The 16651-nt window shown below is 41.8% G+C and overlaps 3 protein-coding genes across 3 annotated transcripts; 1 reads left to right on the forward strand and 2 right to left on the reverse strand.

The window, feature by feature from the left end:
• Positions 1-218: 218 nt before the first annotated feature.
• On the reverse strand, positions 219-5354 carry map9 (microtubule-associated protein 9). Its single transcript, XM_076165463.1, has 13 exons — positions 5038-5354; positions 4627-4717; positions 3649-4137; positions 3254-3474; positions 3057-3168; positions 2914-2966; positions 2713-2780; positions 2459-2621; positions 1742-1828; positions 1467-1628; positions 1237-1382; positions 652-787; positions 219-562 (listed from the first exon to the last, which is right to left on the reverse strand). The coding sequence occupies exons 1-13, from the start codon at positions 5107-5109 to the stop codon at positions 443-445; spliced, it is 1920 nt and encodes a 639-aa protein (XP_076021578.1). The 5' UTR covers positions 5110-5354; the 3' UTR covers positions 219-442.
• A 390-nt stretch (positions 5355-5744) lies between these two features.
• smim14 (small integral membrane protein 14) lies at positions 5745-10439 on the reverse strand. The gene is made up of 5 exons (XM_076165460.1): positions 10284-10439; positions 9114-9209; positions 8406-8454; positions 8123-8277; positions 5745-7351 (listed from the first exon to the last, which is right to left on the reverse strand). The coding sequence occupies exons 2-5, from the start codon at positions 9186-9188 to the stop codon at positions 7313-7315; spliced, it is 318 nt and encodes a 105-aa protein (XP_076021575.1). The 5' UTR covers positions 9189-9209; positions 10284-10439; the 3' UTR covers positions 5745-7312.
• Positions 10440-11691: 1252 nt separating this feature from the next.
• On the forward strand, positions 11692-16602 carry ube2kb (ubiquitin-conjugating enzyme E2Kb (UBC1 homolog, yeast)). Its single transcript, XM_076165449.1, has 7 exons — positions 11692-11967; positions 13174-13267; positions 13343-13401; positions 13682-13764; positions 14052-14151; positions 14259-14387; positions 14581-16602. Exons 1-7 carry the CDS (start codon positions 11905-11907, stop codon positions 14653-14655), a joined length of 603 nt encoding a protein of 200 aa, XP_076021564.1. The 5' UTR covers positions 11692-11904; the 3' UTR covers positions 14656-16602.
• Positions 16603-16651: the final 49 nt, after the last annotated feature.

Consider the following 16651-nt stretch of genomic DNA (forward strand, 5'->3'; position numbering starts at 1 on the left):
CGCACTGCAGGGTACAAGTGGGAGTGAGGACAGCTTGACCAAGAGTGAGGTGCATGTAATGTTGGTGAACTAAGTGCATCTAGGACCTAATGATGGGCAAGAACCTTTGTTTCCACGTTACAAGGACACTTTAGAACCTGTAAAAGCATTTCAACAATAACCATCAGTAGGAAAAAAGTTATATTGCAAAAATGTGATATTTATTTGTGTTTGCTACATTACATTCAGAGATATTGTAATAGTTTATCAAATGTTTCTGCAATAGAAAGTAATGGTATTAGCAATGCCTATGTCTAATATTAAGACATGAACAAGCAAAGCTTTGTAGGCTCAAACTAATAATACAAGTCTAAATATTCAACTCTGTTAACCAAAAACCTCTGGAAAAAAAGCTGATTTAAAAAAAATTATATATAAAAACACTCTGGTCTGATATCAGCAGTTATTTTCTATATGGTATAGTCTTATTAGGAGGGCTCCATGGAGGAGGGGGACTATCCCGGAGTATCTCTTGTATCCGTCTCTCTTCTCTCAGCCTCTTCTTTTCTAGCTCCTTTCTTACCTGAAAAATTGATCAGTCACTCATAAAATATCACTTAGATTAAAACTGAATAAGCACAACCTCTACATTTCCATCCCATCGTTACTTACCAACCAATTTTCATACATCTCCAAAGCCAGTTTATCGTTTTCTTCTCTTTTGAATTGTTCCTCCTCAGCTTGGTATTTGTTTTCTTCTCGTTCCGTCCTGACCTTTTCGTGGAGAACATTCTTCTTCTTATCATACCTTAATCAATGTTGGGGGAGGGGGGTGGGATAAATATACTTTTAGAGGAGTTTTTAGAGGAGTTTTTCCTCACTGTTGATTAATTGCGATTCATCCAAATGGGTTAATTAAGAGGATGCACAGCAGAGATCAAACAGGATTCAAGTAGTAACTAAGCTCTAATACACTCTGATCAACCTGAACGCAGATGAAACCTTGTTGGTGTGACCTGCTTATTTACAGGTGAAGATTCGGTGCCACACAGCAAAAATGTAATATTATAAATCTCATGAGGAAGAAGCCACCGCTTTCATCTAACGGTGCAGTAGAGGAGGAAGTGGTACCTCTGATGGAATGTTGAGTTAAGGTGACACTGATTGTGGTTTCGTACACTTTAGCTGCCAAAGAATTTCAAATAACCTGGCAGAATGACAAAGAATGAAGAAGATGAGGATTTTTTTTACACTCACCAGCTAGTAAAAGCAGACTTGCTTTCTCTTTTTCTCTCTTCCTCATTTTCCTGTTGTGTCAGGTTACATTTACTTTCCGCCTCTCGTTGTTTCCTGTGCTTCTCTCTGAGCACATTGTCGCGCTGCTGTTTCCATTTATCAAACTCCTGTAATTATTATCATTATCATTATTGCTCCATGTAACACAAACCAAAACATTTAATTTCCATAATAATGAATTAACTTCATACCTGTTTAGAAGATTTCATTTTTTCTTCTCTATCCTCAGTGGCTCTTTGCTCTTTTTGAATAATTTCTTGCTTTTCTTTTGCTTTTGCTTTGAGGGTCTCGGCTTTCTTTTCTTTCCAAGCCACATATGAAGCGACAGCATCCTCTTTTTTAGCTTCTTCCTCCTGTTTATTTTTAAAGATGGCGAGCATCATATCAAATATTAAATAGTCTTGTGGTTTGTATATGATCATATTGTTATTTAATTGGCTGTTGTTCTACTTAACAAAATACTTACCCTTTTCCTTTTTTCATTCAACATTTCCTCTTGTTTCCTCAGCTGTTTCATCTCTTTGGACTTTTCCTTTTTCTTGTAGAGCCATTGCTGTTATTGTCACAGTCAGGAGAACAAAGCAATTAGGCAGAAATAAACATACACTCTGTAGACTGGGAATGCTACCAGACCAGGGCTAAAGGAAAAACTACAATCTGACAGGTGTGTGGGGGACAGCAGCTCTCTGAGACCTGGACCAACTGAGGACTACTCACAATACACAGCTATGATAGAAGAACTGTGACATGGGTTGATACTTTGCTGTGAACATGTTGCTTTTTACATTTATTAAATTCACAATTATTCACAACTACTATTCTCTATGTACTCTACACTTTCTCTTAAGTGCTGCTGCCCTCTACTGGCATACATACACAAAAACACCGTCCCTCGATTCTCAGAGCAACTTGGGAGTGTGTCAGGTTGAGTTGAAGTTGAAGTTTACATTGCCTCGTTGCCTTTAATAATCTGGCATTGTTAAAACATTATAGTTACAGTATACATGCATACCTGTACACTGGTAGAAGTCAATCAAAGATATGAAGTGAACCCTTTCCTTGCAATGACCCTTGATGCTCTTTTGCAGCAATCCAAATTCTATCCTCCACTGTGTCGTTTCACTCTGATTGAGGTCAAAAGCACACACAGAGGCACTGTTTCATTTCGTTTCATTACACTGACCTGGTAAATGGCAGCTCTCAGTGAATCCGCCCCCTGTGTGTGTGACTCTTCGAGTGACACTTTACGGTCCAAAATTTTAAGGGTTCCCAAATACTTTGATTCTACCGGCGCCGACGACACACTGCGGGGTCTCTGGGATCTTTTAGGGAGAGAATTTGATGTCCTTAGTAAAACAGAACAAAATGAAGACCAGTTCAGCTTCTAGAGGAGCATGGATGGATGGATGGATGGATGGCATGGATTAGAATACATACCTGGTATCAGATGACTTTTCCTGTACATGCTGATCAGTAGAATGAACCGAGTGACCTCCCATGTTTTCCTGAAAAGAAACAGAAATAAAAAACACTTCCTGAAACAAACTAAATTAGAATCAGTGGTGAGATACAGTGTGTGTGTGTGTGTGTAACATGAGATCAGCTGATCACAGAAACACCTGATGATGAATGTCTTACATGATATTCTTCAAATGATGTAGAGTACCGTCCTCCTGCAGAAACCAAAGCATCTAAAATGATGAGGAATAAATAAGAAGATACAAATATCATTTTTTAAACTACTTCATTAAAACAATTTTGCAACCGGTTCTAATTATTACCTCTTGATCCAGAGTCAACTGTAGACTTGTTGAATGATGGTGATTGCTCACTTCTCACATGAGAAGAGGATTTGCTGAGGTCCTGTGACACCGTGTGGTCTTCTTCTGGGGTCTATGATCAAACAAAACACATATGTGAGTAAAAAACATCATACAAAACATAATAAAGATATTTTTTTTAAAACAGTGACACACACATGTGGACTGCAGCTGCCAGCGGTCGCCCTGTCAGACGACGAGACGTTGGTGATGGTGCTGGATGTCTCATTTGAGACAGGAAGAGATGTGGAGGAAGTCTGGGGCCTGCTGAGATCCTGAGGTTCAGGATCGCCTGTGAGTTTCTCCACACTGTGATCCGTCAGTGTCACGGTCCTCTGCCTTGGTTTGGGTATGGGGGGCTCTGTCTCAACAACACTGTCTGAGAAACAGAGTTTGTGGAAGTATCACAGATCAGACGAAAACAGATCCAATTACATCACTATTGTTTATTTAAGTAAGTTTGGATTCTGACACTGTTGTAAGCTAAACTGAAAGCACGTTTGACTTTGTAACTTTGTTTTCCAATTAAGAATATAAATGGAAATGAACAGACCTGTTGAAGATGTGAGTTTTTGTGGCGTCTGGGGTTCTTCTTCGTGAAAAGCCTCACTCTTCCTCTTTTCATGACCTTCAGATACCAAAGGAGCAGTTGTTTCCATCTCACTGCTGTCAGAAGCCAAAGGAGCGTCCAGCTGAGTGCCATCTGATCTTTCATATGATGGAGATTTACTTTGGTTCTCTCTTGTGGTTTGGGGACTGGTGACTCCTTCATCTCTTGCTTGAAGCTGTGTGTCGTCTTTGCTGACATTTGTGGACAATGAGCTGCTATGAACGTTACAATGCTCAGGCTGCTGATTTTCATTCGAGTCTGCTGCCGTCAGGGGAGAGATGACTCTGGGGGTTTTCAAGAAGGAAACTCTCTTTGTTTGCTTATTTTTGTCTTCGTCGTCTGAAAGCTCAAAGTTGTTTATTTTGCCTTTGTTCCTTCCAGCCTTAAACGCGTCCTTCTTTTTTCTTGACCTGAGTAGTTTCTTCAAAAAAACTGTGACAAGAGACAAGAGAGAGCAAACCATTTAAACTGAAGGTATCCTGACAGCTTGGACTAATTCATTCATTTTAATTTGTCCGTCCTGCTGTTGTATATTGCCATCTGTCATTTTCCCCTGCACAGCAATAAATAAACCCTACATCCTGTTAACATTTAAAGTGCTGTGTACTTAAGAAGATGATCATCATCACTTTCTAACCCTTATCATTCTTGTGAAGGAGTTTAATGGAGTAATTTGGTTCTGTAGTGAGCTGCTTATTTTCAGTTGTTTCCTAATGCAAACACTAACGTAACATTCCTGAGGAAATGAATATAAAAGGACACACTGGCATAGTTTCTGTTCTCTTGTTTCATACAACTTTCTTGTTTCTATCAGTAATCATTTTACCAGCACAAATGTCTTCTCTTTCACATTTAAAAATCCCAAATTCAAAACACTGTTAAGCCCATACATTCTAAACATGCATAATGGGAAAACCTTACCATCATCCTCATCATCATCCTCACTGAAGTCTGAATATTCATTCATCTTTGTTTTATCTGCCCTGGCAAAAACAGCAGCCTGAAGTTCATCCTACAATGACATAATGTAGAGTGACAAAACAACATGCATTTACACATACATAACGTATATGAAGACACACAGAATGTAGATGCAAATAAAACAAGTTATAACGTTTTAAAAGATAGATCATTGCTCTAATGACACCCCGTTTTACATTATTTTAGATGCATAATCCAGGGAAGTGTAAGAACCTTTTCTACCAGCAGTAAACAAACATCTGCACCCACAATAATAACGCCTCATCTTAAATGAGGGCGTAAGTATAACTAACACATCCATCCACCAGTCTGATTGATGTTTATCTGACGTTGGAATAAACTGTTGTGTACCTGAAATGGTGTTCTTTTAGATGTTTTGGGGCTCTTGTTGTAAGCCAGTGTTCTGAATTCCTCGTTTATCATCCTGTAGGTCGGTAAACCGCTAATCTAACTGTTTTTAGCAAGTTAGCCACTGTTAGCTAAAGTAACCTCAACAAGCTAACTACGATTCCTAACGCTAGTATTGCAGCTAGATTGATGTTAGGTGAGTCTTATATATCTCTGACTGAAACCGCCTAACATATTGACCATTATAACTGCTATTACTATCCAATGGCAAAGGAAAACATGACTTGTGAGTTTATGGTAACCCAGGGTAACGAACGCGAGACCAGTTCCGGGTTAAGCATTGCGCATGCGCCGTTATTGCTGCCACTTTGCACGCTCCTTTCTGGAACAACTTGATGCCAAAGCGAAGTAATACTACCAAATATGAGTAAATGATGTAAACATGGGCCTGTATGTAGAGATATGAGTCACCAGCATCAGCCAGGCAAACAGAATTAAGTTACAAACGAGCTAAATATGAATAAATATCTTGCTTTTCCGTTTGTAGAGGGACTGTTTACATTAACGTTGTCTCTGGATGACGTATGCTCATGTTGTACCTGCGCACAGACTCAGGGAAATTCTTCAGACCATGCCATAATTATGACAGTTAATAAATTATTCACTTTATAAATATTTTCTTCATTTATGACAAAACACAGCCGGGCAGCAGGGGTCTCCATTGTTTTTATTTCTTGTTTTGTTATAGTAAAAGTGCATAGTAAAAGCCCTTTTATGATTGACAGTTAGTGTAAATAGAGATATCATGTGGTACCAGAGTCTGTATGTCCATATCAACAACCTAAACATCTGTCCCTCTACACAGATAAGCTAAGATTTTCCTTCCCTGCTGTTCCTCACTGCTACTTCCCCCGAGAGTCGAGGAATTTAACTTTAGATTAAGAACTGGAGCCAGTGTAGGTTGTTGGGTTGCACCGTTGCTACAGTTCTTACAGGTCATTCTCATTTCCTCATTTCTGTAAGTTTGCAACTTTAACTCTATGTATTTAACCCAAGCCAGGTCGGTCATACAGGTACGCAGGAATTAAACACTAGTCTCAAATACATTCTAACAGCCTCTTGTCTGCAGCAGGGCAAAGAAAAGGTTAACCAGACAATAGTACAGCATGTCCAAAACCTTATGTGTATATAAAATACTAAAACAAACACCCCAGGTATAATGTGATGCATTCCATTACCCAACATTACCCCTTAGAAAGATGTTATTTATGTATTACTAAACTCTGTGATGTTTCCCTCTAAAAATTTGAGCGATTTTCAAATTTAGAACTGAGATTAGAACAATAAACTCAAGTGAGGCAGTCAAGTAGAAACACTGGGCTCCATTAACCCAAAGCCAGACTTCACAGATTCTCCACAGGCCTCGGTCACATCTAGGCCACCGTGTTAACAACCTCATTCAAAACCAATCAATATCCAGTAACAGAAGTGCTTTCATAGTCATTGATTAATAAGTCAGGTTTTCTGTACATTTATCACTGCTTTCTTTTCTACAATACAACAATTTCAATACAGTACATGGAATTATCCTAATATGAGAAAAACATTTCATTGCGTTGACTATTTTACAATGCCCACACCTAACAAACGGTATCTGTAAGTCAGGAAAGTCCTCAGAAATTATGGCATTTCATCAATAAATGTGGATTGTGACCACTAACCAGGCAAGTTAACCTCTAAATATGTTGCATTAAAGGAGATATTGAAATTTGAATATTGTAAAGCCAACAGATGCTTGCAGAGAGATATGAAAGAAGAATCTGAATTGAGGAGCAAGTCAACACAGATTTCAGTACTTTAAAATCTACGTTTGATTATTGATCGATTGTTGATTGATTGATTATTGTGCCAGTTGAAATATGTAGCTCAAACATTGTACGATATGGCACCAGTCAAGCAAAAAGGAAAGAGTGGAACGTTTCTTCTTCTTAAGTCACTCCACGCCCTCTCCCAACCCCTGTGACACATTCCTTCATTGTGAGTTTAAGTTTGCATATCAGCAGAGCAGTCTGTGCCACAGGTTGACTTGGAATGATACCACACCTGATTCAAGACTTAAGTTAAGACAAATTACCGACCCGACAATGCAATGGTATTAGAAGAGGGAAAATTTAAAGGTATTTTAGAGAATGTTGACAGGAGGATGGTGCAGTCCTGGTCACAGTCACTGGCCCACTGGCCCAGCAGATGGATGAGTGCTGCTTCTCTGGCTCCACTGTTAGTCAACAGGTGGTGCTGGGGGCCCTCTGCTGTCACGCTGTAGGAAAACAAGGTAAATGTTCAAAGCGGTCAAACTAGGATAAGATTAAGATCAGGTAGAGAATAAGAAGCCCTTTGATGATGCCATCCCACAGGGTCTTAGGTCACTGACTGGTCAACTACTTACACACAACTACAATATGACAACATTATTAGATGGTTGTTTACATGAAACATGCAGAAAAACCTAATTCAACCGGACCAAACAAAGTCATAGATGACGAACTTCAAAGTTACCATAAATAAACCCTAAATACGGATACATGTGATCATTAGGGAGCCTTTATTATTGCTGAAAGACAATCACAGTTTGTTCTTCCAAAGACAATTTCTGCAGCTTGATTTGGAAAGATACAAAAGGTACTTTATTGTTCTCTTTAAGGAAATTCAATTCATTAAAATCAGGGAGCCCATTAATTTGGGTATTTGCGTGCAATTCACTACAGAAGATCAACAGTATTTAAATATATAAGTACATTTTACATAATGTAAACTTAATGTAAATCGATCACTGCAAACAAAGTACCCCGATTGTTTAACACATGATCCCTGTAGCTTGTTTCCCCTTTATCATCACATTGAGTGATGTGTTGATGTCCTATCTAGGTCGATGGGTTTCTCTTTCAGTTTTCCAGCTCTAACCTGAGATCAACTCTCTAAACACAAAAGGAACAAGCCTGTAAAAACCTGTCAGACCTGTAACTGCAGTGTCAATATTTGGTTAATTTTCTCAATATTTCAATGTGGGCTAAGTGAAATGAATACTGACATTGTGGGGTCCAGTTGGTTTGCCTGCGGGACGGGTTCTCCTGAGGCTGGATGGGCGAAGCAGGAAGAGGACTAGTGCCAGCACCATCCATCCCATCAAGACCATGGGGAGGGACAGGTCCCCTCCTTCCCCAAAAGGCCCACCGGGACCAGGCACTGAACACACAAATGCATTTGGACATTTTGTATTAAAGAACGCACAGCCATGCTTCCAGGTCTCACGGCACGTGATGAGAAAATAATAATTGTGGGACGCATTTTGCATGTTAAACACGTGTACGTACATTCCTGAGGGCACTGTGTGTCTGTGCAGTAGGACTGACTTTGCCTGAGCTGAAAACAGAAAGACAAAGTATTTATAAGGGGACAAGAAGAAAGACATTCTTTATTCTACTGTCACACCATGACTGCGCTGGTCTTTTCAGGTAACTACTGCCCTCACCTGGGAGGCTAAAAGGCAACAGTGGCCGGTGAACAAACGGCTAAAACCACATCCTGTTGCTGAGGCCACAGTTGCATAATGTGTAGAGATAACCAAGTGTCTTGTTACACAGCAGGATGCAAATGTAGAACCCAGTCAGGGGCTAGTTACCATTAACAAATATTCACAGGTGTGTCGCGCAATCAACTGAGACCTGTCTATTTCCTGGAATGCGTTCCAGTGGTGTTTTCTGTTGTTCTGTTGCAAGGAAAGTTCTCAGCAGGGTGAATCATCTGACAAGTTAAACAGTGAGCAGGAACCAGGATACACAGAGGCTGAGCTGTGTGTTTCCTTCTATTTTTCCTTCTCTAGACTCTGTCTTCCACTTGTCACTTGTAACACTCATCTCTGTGCTGCCTTCTCTCACATTCAGGACTTTCAGAAACGTTACATTGTATTCATTGTTTCAATTTAAAATCCCCGAACCCAAACTCTCAGAATCATGGTTGCCATTTATACGTCCAGGACTGCAGCCAAAAAATGTGCATCCCACCTCACCTCCATTACTTACCAGGTTAATTAGGCGCCTCATGGCATAATCATGAGAGCAGATGCACTCACATGGGTCGAAGCCTCCCTCTGCCATGTTGCACTAGATGGCATTCACCTGGGAACAAACCAATAACACTGTAACTAGGACATCGATGAGAGAGCAGGAGAAACCCAATGCTGCCCCTTGTGAGCGCTGTATTGTTGCCGCACAGACACACACGGATTTGGGGAGGAGACTTTATAGAGACCGCCTGCAAAGTAGCTGTGCTTATGTTACCAGTGAGCACTCTCTCTCTGTTTTTGTCCCATTATTGTTTTATTTTACCTCCATTTGCTATAGGAAGGGAGAACAATGGACCTTTGTCAAAGCAAACATTTGTCAAAATGGAGAAGGTGTAATAAAATCTATATATTGATATTTCATCCTCTTCACTCCGCTTAATGTTGTACATGAAGCAGCTTTAACCTCAGATAATTGTAAAGTGACACTTGTGGATAGTCCAGTCACTGTGTTGTACTAGGGTGATGATGTCATTATCAACTGTGAGTGATGTCATTAACTGTGATGTGCTAGGGTGAATCCTACAACGTCTCCCACTATAATTTGGTAATGCAAATAAAAAAGGATAGATAAGTTAATTCCATAGCGAGGAAGGTTTGTAATTACCCTGATACACACGATTATAACAGGGAATAGAGACAATGTACACAGAATAATGTAGGTATAGATCAACGTCTACACCACCAATACAATCTTAGTTTTCCTTTTAAAAACTGCTGCTGTATAATGTCAATACGTCTACTCCAAAGCGGCAAAAGTAAAGAATGATTAACTTTTTATTGACCACGTATGTGTGAGAATATTTAGAGCCAAAGTGAGGCTGACTAATGTTCCCATATTCTAAAGGAACAACCACACCTTGTTTCCACAGAGGTGCGTCTCCTCGCTAAATTCAAGTAGACGCAGAGTTTTTACAATATCCGGCAGCAGAAATCCAGCAAAACAAGCCGCCAAACATTGAGCTTTACACTCAGCTAATCTAACTCCACCTCATCTGTATAACCTCTGGCTTGCTCCGTGCTAGCCACCTAGCTAGCCAGCCGGGAGAAGATTCATAGCTGTTTTTCGACATTTTGGCCAAATAGAATCGAAGACAGATGTGACAACAAAAGGCATAGAAACACTTACTTGTCTGCAAAGCGTTTTAATGGCTTTCAAGTCCCGCCCGGCTGAGATATCACCCCGTTCTCCTGCAATGATAAATTATGCTGCCACCATATCTGATTGCACCGTCTGTGTTTTGTTTGATACACGTGAGCAGAGCAATTCTTCTTCACAACAAACATCCGGGTACCGAGGGCTGAGCAGACACGGGCTAGAAACGTCTCCTATTGGGCCAAAGGTTTGACGAGCAGGCCTCTTGACCAATCAAAGCTAGGCAAATGGTGACGTCATGATAGTAAACAAACCATCTTGCTGCCAACCAAACAGAGGCAGGTGGCCCAATTCCAACAGCTGCCCAGTTGTATAATAAACAAAAAAATATAGATTTTTTTTTGGAATATATATATATTTATATCTAAATGACCGCAGAATTGTGTTGGAAAGCTTATCTCATTTAACCGCATATACACATTACACCCATACAATCCTAAAATCCCCTAATTCATTCTATTCTTACATATTTAAGTTTTTGTCACCTGAATCTGCCAAGCCTACAGTCCACACTGTAAATACTTCACTTAGTCAAGAAATACATCTCTCACTGTATTCAATAAGGAAAACCAGATAATTATAAACAAAACATTATTATTTCTCTTTATTGTGTAGCTCAACATACACAATAATGAGAAATAAGAAGAAGATAATGGTTTGTTTTTGCCTCCCAAACACCAGGAATGAGACTCACCATGGTTTATCAATATGTGTGTCATGTTTAATGCCAAACAAATCATTGAGAGGGTGGTGTGTTGTGCTGAGAACAGGCCAGAAACATGAATCAGAAGCAAGGTGGATCAAAACTAACACAGAACACAATTAGAGCACAAATTCAGCCCTTCTGAAAAGTTATATTAGAAGATTCCAAAGTCAGTAGTGTAACTGTGTAACTTAAGCCTTAACACGTGGCTGCTTTAACATGTACATCAAACCACAACCGAACATGTAAAAGGTTTTCATGCAAATAGTAGACATTTGTACAATAATTCCAGGTAAACCCGCCAAAGTAGAATAACGCGATTAAAGGTCAGAAGCGTCACAGTCTTTATTTACATATTTCTACACTGATGGCACATTGTTGCCTTCTTCAGCATTTATGTGGCACATCTTCATATTGTTGAATTAGACTCGACTTAAATAGACCAGAGTGGTGTCAGGCAACACACTGTTACAACAGTGATTACACACAAACTTACAAAGATATTTACAATGATGATGTTAGATTTATGCTTTAGTAAATATCAATCACCAACTAAGATACCAATCGCCAAAAAATTCCATAATAGAAGTATATATACATTATGAGATATGATTCATTTAGATTCAGACGTGTCGAGTTGCTATGAATAGTTGTGACTTCAGAGAAATATCCTGAAACATGCATTTAAAAGAGACATGAGCTCTTGTTCTCTCACACACGAAGGTTCTAGCTTGAGCTCCGTGTATCAGCGCTGTGTGTTTGCGTGAAGCGCCAGGCGGTGTGAGAGTGAGCGGAGGCTCCGTGAGAGAGAGCGAGGACGCGCTGAGCATTCGGTCCGCAGCCGCAGAGCGCAGAGGGACGGTGACCCGGTGTAGCACACGACAACCAGCTATGGCTAACATCGCGGTTCAAAGGATCAAGCGAGAGTTCAAAGAAGTTCTCAAGAGCGAAGAGGTGCGTTCTCGTTTCTGCTTGTTTCATGTTTCTGCTGTTTGTTCTTTGGGAGAGTTTAAGCGAGCCGTGTGGAAATGTTACAAGTGTTACGGCGGAACAAGCGCAAGCCGCGTAAGCGTACGTTAGCTCGGTCCGCGTCCTGTGCAGCGCAGCGTCAGGCCCGCACAGGACAACTTTAGCTTTAGCTTTTAGCCTGATGTGACTTTGTGCCCGCGCCGCTCCTGCTCTGTCAGGTCGGTGTGCTCAGGAAACACCGGGGCTCGTGAGGTGTCAGCGCTGACAGGCCTTTGGTTTCTAACATGGCGGCATACTTTTAGGGTAATTCTCCTACCAAAGTGCTCTGACTGAGCGGTAACTTACGTCTCACACAAGCGAACGCATCGGCGGTGTCACTTTGGTCTGGCAGCGCCCACGTTGATGTGGGTTTGACATCTCACCCCCAGCTAGTTTAGCGTTAGCCTGTGGCTTCATGCTACAGCGGTTTCTTACTTAAAATGTTAGAACTGAACCTCGTTACGTGCCGAAAGAGCTGCGACCCTTTGACATTTGTATCAAGTTTTGTTACCGCTTATCAATTCGAGCTGTTTTTCGTCACACTATTGTAACTTTTTGTTATTTTGGTTGTGCTAGCATGGTAACTCTTGCTAAATGCTCCCACAAGAGTTCCTCAACAAACCTGATTTGTAGAAGATAACTGCAGTCATTGATTTAACAGCTAAGAAGTATTTAGCTGTTAAATCATATTTGTTTTCATATTTGACAAAGGGCTGTCTGTTTCATAATCGACCTCCTGCTATTTCTTCTTTTGTTTAGTCTTTAAGAGATTTAAACATAAATGATAATCTCTCTAAAGTTCCTAAAGCGATGTTTACATTTTTTACTTTAAAATGTTTAAAGGGACAGTGGAATTTAAAAGGTTATCAAACAGAAATGCAACACATCTTCAAATTTGCGAAGCCAGAACCAGTAAATGTTTGACCTTTCATTTAACCTTTGGTCAGTGTACTTAACAATGAACCGTTTTGTAAACATTAACGGTACAACATGCTTAGGACTCACATGATCACTGGTGGTCGTTTCCAGCAAACCATCACAGTAGAGAAGCTGGGACGGCTGTGGTTCTGTGTGATGATGTGACATATCTGGGTCCTTCGATTTAGTTGGAGCAGCGTTATTCACTGTGTCGCCTTTTGTTCTCCATCACAGACGAGTAAAAACCAGATAAAAGTGGAATTGGTGGATGAGAACTTCACAGAGCTGCGGGGAGAGATCGCAGGTCCTCCAGACACACCGTATGAAGGTAGAGTCACACAGCTGCTGGGCAAGATGTTTCTCTTTAGACTAGATTTGTCACATTCTGTTGTTTCTTTCCCAGGCGGCAGATATCAACTTGAAATAAAAATTCCAGAAACATATCCTTTCAACCCTCCAAAGGTACAGTAGCTCCGACTGCTCCCCCGACATTTTAGCAAAGTTCTGAAGCCTGTAAACAACAAAGAATGTCTCTCGTTGTTTCCAGAGCAATCGGTCAAAAATCGACCATATGACAAACAAGTGAGGAAGGTTTTTCTAGAATAACGTGTCAGAAATATGCACTTATGGCAGCTCTTCTCCACTGATTGTATCATTTGAATAGCTGTAAGTCCACACTGTTTGCTCACACACCTGCCCTTGTCCTTCCTCCTCCTCACCACCCTCACCTCTCTGTTTTTAGGTGCGCTTCATTACGAAGATCTGGCACCCTAACATCAGTTCTGTGACGGGAGCTATATGTCTGGACATTTTAAAAGACCAGTGGTGAGTGAATAGTGGCTCAACCCGGGGGCCTTTACCTGTTGTTCCAGGGTTTTCTACCCTGTATCTACAGTACAGTGCATTCTGTCTCTCTCACACTCACTCCAGAGATTTGACAACTTTGTTCCATCTCTAAGTTCCATTCAAACACTTGAGGATTGAAACAGAAAGTGACAGACTGTGAGCTGGAAGTCCCCCCTCCCTCCGCCATCATGTCCTGGCTCTGGTTGCTAGTCGCTGTGTGACTAAGGCCTCATTCGTGTTCCTGTCTCTGTCCCCGTCTCCTGCAGGGCAGCTGCTATGACCCTGCGGACGGTGCTGTTGTCCCTACAGGCTCTCCTCGCTGCAGCAGAACCAGATGACCCACAAGACGCAGTCGTAGCAAATCAGGTGAGAAACGACTCTTGATGTTCTGGTGCAGACGGTCAGCGTGAAGCTCGTCTGTCCACCGTCACTGTGGGCTGAATGTGGTCTGTGTCGTTTCTCTGCACCCACAGTTTAAGCAGAACCAAGAAATGTATAAACAGACGGCGAGGCTGTGGTCCCACTTCTATGCAGGGGCTCCCATCTCCAGTCCTGACTACAAGTGCAAAATAGAGAAACTGTGCGACATGGGCTTTGAAAAGGTCAGAACCACTTCCTGTATGCACGGATCATTGTATGATCTTCATCATTCATTACTCTTAATAAGGCCCCATGTAATGAAACTTAACTGTGGGCGTCCATCACATTTCACGCTCACAGGATAAACAGCAGCACGTCTCATCTCATCTCCTATCAGATTTTTAATTAACGATTCTTCATTCTCTTTATGTTTAGAATGCAGTAATAGCGGCTTTGTCTTCAAAATCCTGGGATGTGGAGACGGCGACAGAGCTGCTTCTTAGCAACTGAGAGCCCAGCCAGGTGTGAGGAGCCCGGACTCCCTCCGTCACACAGCAGCAGCTCCCTCCCCCCTTTACACCACTGTCTTTCATTACACCCAACGTCCTCGTCCACCACGCCGACCTGAGCCTCCTCCTCCTCCTCCTCCTCCCGGGAAGCACTCGGACACTTTTGTTCGCTACAAACTCACCACCAGTAGCACCAACGCCATCCCCACCCCGTTGCCTCCCGTTTGTCCCCGTCTAGCCTTTGTGCCGGACTGGAGCCTTCTGCCACTTTCCAAAATGCCCCGAAAACCAAAAGCCTTCCCCATCATGCCTCGTCTTCCACGCCGTCTAATCAAATCCCCCCCAAAACATTTTTGTTTTTAAATTCATGATCATTGAAGTTGCTGAAAAATCTAAAAAAAGAAAACTGCCGTTGCCTGGTGGAATTTCAGTTTTTATAGAACCAGGGTGAAATCTAAAGGAGAACCTGCATCCTGCTCTGTCCATACGTCACCATCAAGTCCCTCAGCTGCCAGTTAGACGTCCCCTGGGACATATGAACTCTGTAAAGGTCGAGCTGGACCAAAGGTTCTTCTTGGATCAGTTCAGACGCTTCTGTCGTGACACGTTTGGATCAGCAGGTTTTGTTTCTGTCTGTAAAATAGGAAAACATGAACATAGAGGCCCTGCATCATCTTCTGCACTCCACCCGTGTAGAGGAGACCTTATATGTAAATATGTGTACATTTGAAAATAAATGGGGATATACTTTTTTTCTTACAAGGCATTGTAAAAGAAATTATTTTAAATATGGACTATGCCTAGTTAACTATGTGGAGAGATCTTCTTATGCTTTTGTGATCCCGCATACTTCCCTCTGAGCGCCCTTTTAGTTTGACCTCATGTTTGTGGTGTTCTGGGGCGGCTCGGTCCGGTCTGTCCTGGCTGTGGACGTGACGCGGGACACACCACCGTCTCTGCTGCACCACAAGCCGACACCTGTTCTGTCTCCTACTGCCCTGGCATGTTCTAGGACGCCTTTATTTAGTTTGGTCAAATGACGTGAAGAGGGGACTGAACTCATCCGCCCCCAGTTTGACGAGGAAGGAGTGAGACTTCTGACGAGTGCCAGTTTAGCGAGGAAACCCAAGGCTTTGCTGGAATATCTCTGTTCATCTGGAACACACACACACAGCTGGAGCCATAATCATTACCAGGAGGAGCTTCAGACTCATTAGCTGAGCAGCGTGTGGGATTTTCTTCATTCACACAATCCAGCTGTAGCCAATCAAACCCAGGAGTGTACATACAGGTGTTTGGAGCCATGGCCTACTTTTCCCCCCCGACCAACCTTTTTACTACACAGCCAAATAAGACGACGGCCACTGTGTTTGTCATTGAAGCATGTCTGACGAGTGGAAGAGGCTGGGATTCCTCTTCTATCACGCAGATCGCACACCTGCACAATGTTTACTAGACGTTTTTGAAGTACATGGACTGTAAATGCTTAGCAGATTCATGCATCCTCACACAATCACTTTTATAAGCACATTTCTTTGCTTCCCCTCCAGCTCGGCGATAGAGGGGATGACAGTACTGTTAGTTAAGTTACGGTACAGGGAAGGCGGCCGCATTCTCCCCGCAAAGTTTCCAACCAGTGCCAAAAATCTTGGGGGGGCAGAATGAACCTTGTAGATACAGAGCCTGCTCACGATCACGACACCTCACCGCCGATGCTTGGATCTATATTTTGTAAAGGAAAGCGTGCCGCCCCCGTCGTCCTCGTCTTCCCGATGGACACAGTGTACAATACAGCACGATGACGAAGCATAAAAATGGACTGTTGGATCTGTTTTTCCCGGTTGGATCGAGACTTTTTTCTCTTTCGAAGCAAGCATCAGCAGAACAAAGCATGGTTATTTATTGTGACAGTGTCATGTTTCTTTGATTAAAAAAAAGGAATAAGGAACTTTGTTTGTCTTGGTTGTGAAAGGTTAAAAGCAGAAGAGCACATGAAT

This window comes from Genypterus blacodes, unplaced genomic scaffold, assembly GCF_046128005.1.
Source record: "Genypterus blacodes isolate CSIRO-AG114 ecotype Tasmania unplaced genomic scaffold, CSIRO-AGI_Gbla_v1 ptg000145l_1, whole genome shotgun sequence".
NCBI classification, from domain to species: domain Eukaryota; kingdom Metazoa; phylum Chordata; class Actinopteri; order Ophidiiformes; family Ophidiidae; genus Genypterus; species Genypterus blacodes.

Bases quoted from the DNA above. Each gene is read 5' to 3' on its own strand.
- map9 (XM_076165463.1), bottom strand. From the start codon at position 5,109: ATGATAAACGAGGAATTCAGAACACTGGCTTACAACAAGAGCCCCAAA. The intron at 2,781-2,913 runs GTAAGACATTCA...GTTTCTTTTCAG, and splicing joins CATCATTTGAAGAATATCAT to GAAAACATGGGAGGTCACTC. The intron at 1,829-2,458 runs GTCAGTGTAATG...TGACAATAACAG, and splicing joins TGAGAGCTGCCATTTACCAG to CAATGGCTCTACAAGAAAAA.
- smim14 (XM_076165460.1), bottom strand. From the start codon at position 9,188: ATGGCAGAGGGAGGCTTCGACCCATGTGAGTGCATCTGCTCTCATGAT. The intron at 8,455-9,113 runs GTAAGTAATGGA...TTCTGTTTTCAG, and splicing joins TGAGGCGCCTAATTAACCTG to CTCAGGCAAAGTCAGTCCTA. The intron at 7,352-8,122 runs GTCAGTATTCAT...GTTTTCCTACAG, and splicing joins AACCAACTGGACCCCACAAT to CGTGACAGCAGAGGGCCCCC.
- ube2kb (XM_076165449.1), top strand. From the start codon at position 11,905: ATGGCTAACATCGCGGTTCAAAGGATCAAGCGAGAGTTCAAAGAAGTT. The intron at 13,268-13,342 runs GTAGAGTCACAC...TTTCTTTCCCAG, and splicing joins TCCAGACACACCGTATGAAG to GCGGCAGATATCAACTTGAA. The intron at 14,388-14,580 runs GTCAGAACCACT...CTTTATGTTTAG, and splicing joins GCGACATGGGCTTTGAAAAG to AATGCAGTAATAGCGGCTTT.